This window comes from Papio anubis, chromosome 2, assembly GCF_008728515.1.
Source record: "Papio anubis isolate 15944 chromosome 2, Panubis1.0, whole genome shotgun sequence".
In the NCBI taxonomy this organism is placed as follows: Eukaryota; Metazoa; Chordata; class Mammalia; order Primates; family Cercopithecidae; genus Papio; species Papio anubis.
In genome coordinates this window covers 97,771,721-97,781,967 of record NC_044977.1, presented here as the reverse complement: position 1 = coordinate 97,781,967, position 10,247 = coordinate 97,771,721, and the positions used below count along the sequence as shown (strand labels likewise).

Here is a 10,247-nt window from a genome sequence, read left to right as displayed (position 1 = left end):
GTCATGTTATTTTGTTACTTGCAACCTAAAGATTCCTGACTGATATACTGTGCCCAGTGCTTTTCTCTTCATATCTCTGATGTTTGGCATTCTCCCTGCCCCCCAACACATCCACTGAGAAGCCTTTCCCCAGGGAACTACCTGCCCACATGGCATCTCTCTTTCTCGAGCTTCTAAAGCACTCAACTGCTCTTTCCACCTCATGGAACTACCTGGTGCAACCTGCACACGTCCCACCATGTCTGCCCTGCACAATTGAACGTGGAACCTGGCACACAGGAAAGGAAACTTTTTGGTGGATGGAATGGAGGGTAGGAGAACAGACGGCTGGGTGAACATAAGCTCCATGAGAGCAGGGACTTTGCCATGTGTAAACTCTGCATCCCCTGTGCTTCAATACATGCTCAGAGTATAGTAGATTCTTTTTGGAATGAATGGATAAGTTTTTTTTTTTTTTTGAGTCAATGGCTGATAGATGATTGAACAGGCAAGCAGTATTCTGCCCGCTGTTTCTTCTCCCGCTGTTTCTTCTCTTCCCCTGAGCTTTTGATGGCGTAGTCATAGCACATGTGTCACATGCCATCTGGCGGTCTCTTGATGTAGCACAAGTTGCCCTGTGCCTTCCCCACATCCAGTCTCTCTCAGCTCTGCCTTTAGTTCTCTCTCCTCAAGGCCCCCAATTCCCCACCATCAGGAAGGACTCTGAGCTTCCTAGTTCCCTGGGAAATGAAGCTCTAGATCTGAACGTGGATATTTGTTTGAGGATGCGGAGGATGGAATTCTACTTCAGAGCTCTGGAAATCTTGTCCTACAAGGAACTTCTGTTTGTTTGCCAGCCTGGCTGGTGAGATATAGCCTGAGCTGTACCAACAGGGTCTAGGTGCTCGGAGGCCCTGACTTTGTGCCCATGATGCACAGAGAGGATGTCAGGCAAGGGACACCCAGCAGGGCTTGTCACACCAGCCTTGGTGGATTTGTGTGTGTCTGTGTGTCTATGTGTCTGGGAAGTATGTGTGCATGTGTCTGTGTTGCTGTGTGGGCTGTGCATAGTATATATGGTTGTGTATGTGGTTATGATGCAGCTGTGTCACTGTGTCCAAGTGGGTCTGGTTATGTGCCTGCAAGTTTCCTATTCTTTCTTTTTTTGAGACAGAGTCTTGCTGGAGTGCAGTGACATGATCCCAGCTCACTGCAACCTCTGCCTCCCAGGTTCAAGCAATTCCTGTGCCTCAGTCTTCTGAGTAGATGGGATTACAGGCATGAGCTAATTTTTGTATTTTTAGAGACAGGGTTTCACCATGTTGGTCAGGTTGGTCTCGAATTTCTGAGCTCAAGTGATGTGCCCACCTCGGCCTCCCAAAGTGCTGGGATTGCAGGCGTGAGCCACTTCACCCAGTCCTATTTGTTCTTTCATGCCTTTCTCTATGTATGTGTGAGTGTGTACTTGCTGCAAAAGGCAAGAATATAACAAGTAGTGCCCTGAAGCCTATGTCCAAAGGAGAGGGCAAGGGCTAGCTGCAGGTACCTCATTCTCTGTCACTGTCTTAGGTGCTATATAGTTTGAGAGCAGCTCGGCAGCTCTCACAGTCCAGGCCAGGATAAAGCCCTCTCCATCCCAGCCTTACTTTCTGGTCTGGGCCTTGGTTCCTCCTGTTGCTGTCTGTCTCCCCAAAGGCCTGACAAGGTCTGGCTCCCTGACTGCACTGCTCAAACCTTTCCCAGGGGTCTCAGGAAAGCAATCAGAATTCCTCTGACCCTCAGGCTCTGAGGCAAGGTGGATTCTTTCCATGGGCTGACCTAGGGAGAAGCGTAGAAGTTGCTTTGCCCATGGGCAGGGCTGCTGCCCATGTTCAACGCCATGAAATGTGATGTTTTGACTCCAGTCATTCTCTATGAGAAAAGCATCTCTTTTCTTTCCCAGGTGCCTGAAATCCCACCATTGGAAAGCCACCCCTGATCTTGCTTTATTATAAACCATCTTCAGAGAGAACACATTTAGTGGACTTTCCTCTGAGGTCCTGATGAGGAAAAGGATGAGAGGAAGAAAACATTTGGCATAGAAATGAGGAATTGGGGGCAGAATGACTGGGTTGGGCGGGTGGTGACTAGAGGCATCCTTGGTGATCGCAGTCTTCCTCCTGCCTCAAGGCCTCTGCCAGGGTTGGCTGCAGCAGTCCTCATGCAGGGGGCAGAGAGCTACATGTGCCACGGGCCCCTCCCATGCCAGCAGGTGGGCATGGGGCATTGGGCTCCCTGCCCACACTCCAATCCTTGGGGGCTCTTGCTTCCTGGAGGGCCTGTAGTTATGCTGGATATCGCTGACTGCAGGATGGTACACTTGCGTTCACCTCACACCTCACCCGCTGAGGCTTCCCTTGGTCCCAAGCATCTCCTCTGGGGCTCTCAGAAAGGCCACAGGGTCCATTAAGTTCCTATCTGCACATGGTCACTCCCAGTCGAGACCTTCTGGTCCTGACTCAGGGAACTCAGGCCCTCAGCCCCACCCCAGCCAATCCACAGGCCAATCCTGGTCCATATTCCCTTGGGTGTGAGGCATAAAAGGAGACATAGCACCAAGGTCTAGGGAGGGCCAAGGAGGTATGTGAAGGCTCTGTTCCTGCTTCCCCATAACCCCAGCCCCATTGTACTGGGCACAGGGCCTGGCTGGGCAGAGGCGTCATTGGTACGTTTCCCATGGACAGTCTTCCACCTTCCAGCCCCTTTCTCCTCCTTCCATGCCCCCTACTCAACTCTTGTCCTTGTGCTCCTGGTCCTTGTGGAATAGGCTGGGATATCTCAGCTTCTCCTAACCAGGCAGAGCTTTATCAAGCCCCAGGCAGACATCAGCATTTATGGGCAGCTGACCTCAGAGAAAGGCAAGCCCTGGGCCAGGGTTGGGGACAGACTCTCATCCCAGCTCAGACCCCTGCCTACTCTCTTGGCAGAGAAGAACAGGCAGCCTCAGGAGAAATGTGAGGCTGCCAGAGATGTAAGATAGAAGTAGCAGAGAGAAGCTCCACTGGCTCATCACTGGGTCAGGGGGTCCATGCAGCCTGGGCCGACCTCCTCCAAGACCCTCTATCCAGTTCCCACAATCGTTCTTTCTCCTGTCCCAGCTCCAGCTGGGGCCCTGCCATCAGCCAGCTGCAGCTATGGCAGCCACCCCCTCACCCTCTTGCAGCACTGGTAAGCACGCTGGGAAGGGGCGTTGTCTTCATTTCATAGATTGGAGGGCTAAGGCCAGGAAATGATTTGAGGACAGAAAGCAAATTAGCTGAGACTAGAAGTCAGATTTCTAACATTTAATCTTCACTTAGGGAATTGGAGGTCAGAAATGAATAAAATACCATGCTCCAGTAGGCTTCAGTCTGGGGAAGTGGGCAGCAGGCAGAAACCAAGATACAGAAAGCAACGACACGTAACAGATATGCTATGGTACAAATGGTGCTGCAGGAGCTTCACAGTTTGGAGGCCATTTCTGGCCAGAGGATGGGATGAGTGAAATCCAGGAAGGCTTCCAGGAAGGAGTAGCTGGCACTGGGATGGGCGGGAAAAGCAATACCTCTACTTTAGGGATGGTTTCATCGGAGAAAGTTTGCAAAGTCGGGGAGTTTGGAGACCAACCGTGACAAAGTTTAAACATCAGGTATGTGAAGGCAAGAGGGACCATCTGTGACAAAATTTAAATATCAAGTGTGTGAAGTCGAAGGGGAACCAGGAAAGTAAAAGAGTAACAATCAGAAGTGCTTTTGGCAAAAAAGCCTCTGGCAGCAGCGTAGAAGAGAAATGCAGAGGTCACAGGTATAAGAATGACAGTAGGAGAAGGGAAGAGGGTACACATTTCAGAGGCATCACAGGGGGTGTACTGACAGGACGGGGGCCTGCTTGTATGAAGGTGAAGGAGGAGGAGGGAGAGTGTCTCTGGGAGATGGGGTGATTGGTAGTGTTCTGAGCAGAGAGAGCAGGGAAATCAGGAGAACAAGTGGTTCAGGGAAGAGGCAGGGGCTCAGATGCCAAGTTCTGCATTGGCCAAGCTGAGTCAGAGGTGCTGGGAGACTCCCATGGGGGTCTGGGGATAGGAGAAAGCTCTGAGTTCAGCAATGATCATGGAAACCAAGGGAGGGTTGACAGTACTCTGAGGTGGGGGAGACATGGGCACTGAGGAGGGATCTTGAATAATTCCGACATTAAAGGCATCCTGGCTGGGTGCAGTGGCTCGTGCCTATAATCCCAGAACTTTGGGATGCCGAAGCAGGCGGATCACCTGAGGTCAGGAGGTCGAGACCAGCCTGGCCAACATGGTGAAACGCTGTCTCTACTAAAAATACAGAAACTAGCTGAGTGTGGTGGGGTGAGCCTGTAATCCCAGCTACTCAGAAGACTGAGGCAGGAGAATTACTTGAATCCTGGAGGCAGAGGTTGTAGTGAGCCAAGATCACACCACTGCACTGCAGCCTGGGCAACACAGCGAGACTGTCTCAAAAAAAAAAAAAAAAAAAAAAAAAAGGTAGCGTTTCTCTAGACCTGTGCCATCCAATAGGGCAGCCACCTGAACTGGGAAGAGCTGCAAAAATACAGTACATACCAGACTTTGAAGACAGGATGAAAAAGGGAAGGTAAAAACTATTTCGTTAAAATTTTTAACAGTGATCACGTTGAAATGTTAATATTTTGGATATATTGGATAAGTAAAGTATATTATAAAAATGAATTCTGTTTCATTTTACTTTTTAAAAATGTGTTTACCAGGAAACTAAATTAGCTGGGCAAGGCGGCATGTACCTGTAATCCCAGCTACTTAGGAGGCTGAGGCAGGAGAATTGCTTGAACCCAGGAGGCAGAGGTTGCAGTGAACAGAGATCGCATCACTGCACTCCATCCTGGGCAACAGACCAAGACTCTGTCTCAAAACAAACAAACAAATAAACAAACAAACAAAACCAAAAAACCCCACTACTCATGTAGCTTGCTTCATATTTATATTGGATGACACTGTTCTAGAGCCTGAATTCCATAGGATATGCGATAAGTGTTGCTGAAAAAACTAAAGCGAGGTAGGAGGATGGAGGCTGACGTTTGTAAGATGCCATGTTACTCATGTCTGGGGGGAACCAGTTTCTGTACTCAGGACTTCTCCAGGCAGGCATCATCTCCCAAACCAAGTTGCCCACAGATACTCCCCCTTCCCCTGGACTTCCTGTGAGAGGAGGGTTCAGCAGAACCCACTCTGAGAGATGGTATTTTAAAGAGAATGATGACTAGGCAGGGAGAGAGCAAGGACAGGCAGAACAGAGGTAGGGGGTGCCACAGGACCAGAAGGAAGGGTGGCCAATGGGGGCTTGGGCTGCAGAGGGGTGAGAACAGGTGAGAGACCCAATAGAATCCCTCTGGCCAGGTTTGCAGCTGGCTTGGCCGAGCTCACACTATAGGACGCAGGCGGTAGCGGAAGTGCACATCATGGCTGGGCTGCATGGTGCCAAAACCCCAGCGCTGCGGGTCAACATGGGGTAGTGGTGTGTCAGGGTCCACCAACTCTAAGTCAAAGTGTGTGACCATAAGCAGGATAAAGAGCTTCACCTCACTGAGTGCGAAGAACCTCCCAGGGCAGATGGAAACGCCTGAACCCCAGGGCATGGTGTAGTGGTGGATCTTCTTGCCTGCCTTGAAGAAGTCCACTTTCCGGCTGCCATTAGGGTTGAGGAAGCGATCGTACTTGAAGACAGTGGGCTCCGGGTGGATGTCAGGGTCCACGTGCACTGAGAGGTAGGGAAAGAGGGCCAGGATGTCTCCACGGCGGAATAGATACTCCTGCCCACTGGCCATCTTCAGGGTATAGTCTTCATGAACCAACCTGAGGAGGGTGGGTGCAGCCCTCAGCCTCAGTGTCTCCTCTACCACACTGTCCAGAACTGGGGTGTGTTGCAGGGCACTGAGTTTGAAGGCAAAGGACTGCTTGGTCTCCAGTCTGGCCTCACCCAGGACCTGGGTAGCTTCCTCCCTCACAGCCCGAATAGCTTCTGGGTGCTTCAGGAGGAACAAGAGGGCCCAGAAAGAGGTGGGCCCCGTGTTCCCCTGGGAGGCCCACAGCATCATGAAGTTGAACTTGTCCTGCATAGCTGAGGGTACCCCCTGCTCCCTCAGAAACTGAAGCATGTTGCACAGCCAGTTGCTGATGCCCTCCTTCTCCTGGCTGTGGCTCACGGAGAGCATCTTGTGAAAGAGACGCTGGAGTCGGCCCACTTCTAGCCACTCTTGGGGCCACAGCAGGGAGTAGACAAACCTGGGGAAAAGAAGGTCAAACTTGCGGAACTCCACGAATAACTCTCCTGCCTGTAGCAGGTCCTGCTCCTTGTCCTTCGTGTAGCCGAACAAGCTCAGGTAGCCAGCTGTGAACAAGACATAATAGCAGAAGTGAAAGAGGCTGTCCTCGTGCCAGCAACTGGCATCCAGACTCCAGCCTTTCGACTTCAGCATTACAAAGGACAGGCTGTCCAGCATGGTCTCATTAAGATCCTTCAAGCCATCTCCCCTCAGATGCTTGGTGCTGGCTGAGTGTATCATCTCATGGTCCCCTTGCACTGAACGGTATCCAAATACCTTCAGCACCAGTTTTTTTGCATATTGCCCAAAGTCTAGTTTTCTCTGTGTGTCCTTGAGGATGGGGCCAAAGGAGAGGGGGTCCATGACAAAGGTGAAGTACTGGCCCCCTAGCTGCACTGTGAACACATCCCCATGCTTGCTCCTCATGCGCTTCAGAAATTCAAACATATTCTTCCGGAAAGCCATGGCATAGCCAAGCCAGGGCACAGTACCCTTGTCCAGAGGGGGCTCCCGTGGCCTACGTTGTCGGAGCATCCCTGGCAGGCACAGGTATCCAGCAATGACCACCAGCAGAGCTCCCAGCACTGGACCCCAGAGCACCATGGCTATGCTCCCGCGGATTAAGCTCTCGACACACACACCGTTCCCTGGGTGCCAGAGAGCTTTGGGAGGCCTTGGAAAGTCCAGGAGGTAAAGGTCTGAGCACCTGGACCTTGCCCTGTGGCCACAAGTTATGGCAAATAACACTAGCGAGACAGTACTTGGAAGCAGCAAAATGTTCCCCTGGACTTAACACTTGGCTGACTGGTCATGTAGGGGAGGAGGAGGTAACCAGGAGAAAGCTCAAAGAGAAGCCTCCAGCTATGGTCACAGCTGCTCACCAGCTTCATACTTTGCTCTGGCCTTTTCAGACTCAGCTCTTGCACCTTCTCTCTAAGCCTGCCTTGATCCCACTCCCACCCCCGTGGCTGACTGACTATTTACGCCCCCATTTACATAGCATTTATTTATTTGCCAGTTCATTCGGTAGAAATGAATCAAGTACTTACAAAATCTCACATGTACTCTTTCATCATCTTTAGAAGACGCAACAAATGCCTCCATTACTAGTTGGCCCCCTTGGTCAAGTGACTTAACCTCACTGTGCCTCCATTCCTTCATCTGTGAAGTAGGGATAATTATAGTGCCTCATAGGTGCTGTTGTGAGGCAAAAAGAGATAAAACCTGCAAAGCACTTAGAATAGTGCCTGGCTCATGCTAGTGCTCCATATATGTTAGTTAGTATCCTAAAGCCTTTTCTCTTACCTCTGCCCGCTCCCCTGGACCTCACGGCAGCCCTGTGCTTATCTCCTCATCCTTTCCCTAGTCTATCTTCCTCTCTGGTCTCAAAGATGTTTGCCAAGGGGGCATGGCCTTGTTGAAGTCATGTCTGCTCCTACCTCCATGTGCACACAGTACACAGTCAAAGGCAAGTGAAGAATTACTGTATGCCCTTCCACAAGAGCTCTGACCCCAACCCAAAGAAAAGAGGCATCGATGCTGGGGCTTTAGATACTGAGAAGGCTGAGCTTCTGGAGGGGGTGTTGACTCCATCTTGGGGTATTAGTGTGAATGAATTCATCTGAGGAGGCCACAGAGCCTCCTAGATGACGACTCTTCAAGCACAGGCTGGGCCTCTCACCTGCAGCCCTCTCACCTGCCCGACTGCTTGCCTGTACACTTCTCTGACAAGAAGGCAGAATCCTGGAATTGTAAAATGTCAGAGACGATAGGGATCTTACTCAGTCGCTTCATACTTCATTTCACAATGAGGATCTAGGTGCAGAATGCAGTGGGGACCCTCTTTGACAGCTGCCCTGGCTCGAGGCCTTGAGATAAGCTAATCATTGACTAAGGGCCTTCTGAGACATGTCAGGCCAGGTCCCTGCCAGCAGCTCAAGAAGGAGAAAGCTGTACGATTGACACCAAGGCATTAGTCAAGCAGTCTGGCCCACTGTTGCAATAGGTGAGGTTCAAACTCAATTCAATCAGTTCTGATAACCTCCAAATTACTTTTTAACTTCCTAACCACCTGAAACAGGGACTTCAGCTCTTCAGACAAAAGAGGGTATGGAACTTCCATATCCCCTCTGGAGTGAGCTTCCTGAGCTTCCCCTTGGCAGGGAGTTGGAACTGTCCACACTCCACACTCTGCTTCCCAGAATCCCTCTTTAATTGCTCAGGACCACCACAGTACTTGGCATCATCAACTCTCCTTAACCTTAGAATTCTGTCAGAAACTGGGCCAAATCCAATGAACTGAACCGTGTCCCCTATTTTTTAGTGGATGAACCATTATTTCACATTCATTCTTACCTCATTCATTAACCCACACTCATCCATTCATTCTCTCCTTCCTTGGAGAAGCCCCATCTATCCATTCACTAGATATTTATTGGGCACTTACTGGCAGAAATGTTGCTAAGATCTGGGATTATAATCGTGAATGAGATAGACACAATCCCTGCACTCTTGCAGTTTATGGTCTAATGGAGGGAGAAAGATATTAAACCACTGCCCAAAGTAATTATACATGTATTTCTCATTTATTGTGCTTTGCTTTATTGCACTTCACAGATACTGTGTGTTTTACAAATTGAAGTTTTGTGGCAACCCTGTGTTGAGCAAGTCTATTGGCACTATTTTTCCAACAGTTTATGCTAACTTTGTGTCTCTGTGTCACATTTTGTAATTCTCACAATATTTCCTTTTTTTCATTATTATCATTACAGCTGTTATGGTGATCTGTGATATGCTAGTATTGTAATTGTTTTGAGGCACCATGAACTGGGCCCATGTATGATGCAAACTTAATTGGTAAATGTTGTGTATATTCTGACCATTCCACTGACCAGCTGTTCTCCCCTCTCTCTATCTCTCCTTGGGCTTTCCTATTTCCCAAGACACAGCAATGCTGAAATTAGGCCAACTAATAACCTTACAATGGCATCTAAGTGTTCAAGTGAAAGGCAGAGCTGCACTTTAAATCGCTTTAAATTTCACTTTAAATCACAAGCCAGAAATGATTAAGCTTAGTGAGGAAGGCCAAGATAGGCTGAAATCTAGGTTTGTTGCACTGCACAGTTATTTAAGTTGTAAATGCAAAAGAAAAGTTCTTGAAGGAAATTAGAAGTGCTACTCCAGTGAATACATGAACAATAAGAAAAACAGCTTTATTGCTGATATGAAGAAAGTTTTAGTGGCCTGCATAGATCAAACCAGCTACAACATTCCCTTAGCCAAAGCCTAATCCAGAGCAAGGTCTTAACTCTCTTCAATTCTATGAAGGCTGAAAGTGATGAAGCAGTTGGAGAAAAGTTTGAAGCTAGCAGAGGCTGGTTCATTAGGTTTAAGGAAAGAAGCCATCTCTACAACATAGAAGTGCAATGTGAAGCAGCAAGTGTTGATGAGGAAGCTGCAGCAAGTTAGCCAAAAGATGTAGCTAAGATAATTGATGAATACGGCTACACTAAACAACAGATTTTTAATGTAGATGAAACGACCTTATATTGGAAGAAGAGACCATCTAAGGACTTTCCTAGAGCAAAGTCAATGCCCTGCTTCAAAGCTTCTAAGGGTAGGATGACTCTCTTTTTAGGGGCTAACGTAGCTGGTGACTTTCAGCTGAAGCCAATGCTCATGACCGTTCTGAAAATCCTAGGGCCCTTGGGAATTATGCTAAATCTACTCTGCCTGTACTCTATAAGTAACAAGGCCAGGTGTGGTGGCTCGCGCCTGTAATCCCAGCAATTTGGAAGGCTAAGGCAAGTGGATTGCTTGGAGACCAGCCTGGGTAACGTGGCGAAACCCTGTCTCTACAAAAATTACAAAATTTAGCCAGGTATGGTGGTGCATGCCTGTGGTCCCAGCTACTTGGGAGGTTGAGG

At 49.1% G+C, this 10,247-nt stretch overlaps 1 protein-coding gene across 1 annotated transcript; it reads right to left on the bottom strand.

Annotated features, from left to right (window-relative positions):
• Positions 1-4,871: 4,871 nt before the first annotated feature.
• LOC101002418 (7-alpha-hydroxycholest-4-en-3-one 12-alpha-hydroxylase) lies at positions 4,872-7,271 on the bottom strand. Its single transcript, XM_003894595.5, has one exon. It carries the CDS (start codon positions 6,922-6,924, stop codon positions 5,419-5,421), a length of 1,506 nt encoding a protein of 501 aa, XP_003894644.1. The 5' UTR covers positions 6,925-7,271; the 3' UTR covers positions 4,872-5,418.
• Between the last annotated feature and the right edge of the window lie 2,976 nt (positions 7,272-10,247).

What these genes read in the sequence shown, in the direction of transcription:
- LOC101002418 (XM_003894595.5), bottom strand. Translation starts at nt 6,924, where the DNA reads ATGGTGCTCTGGGGTCCAGTGCTGGGAGCTCTGCTGGTGGTCATTGCT.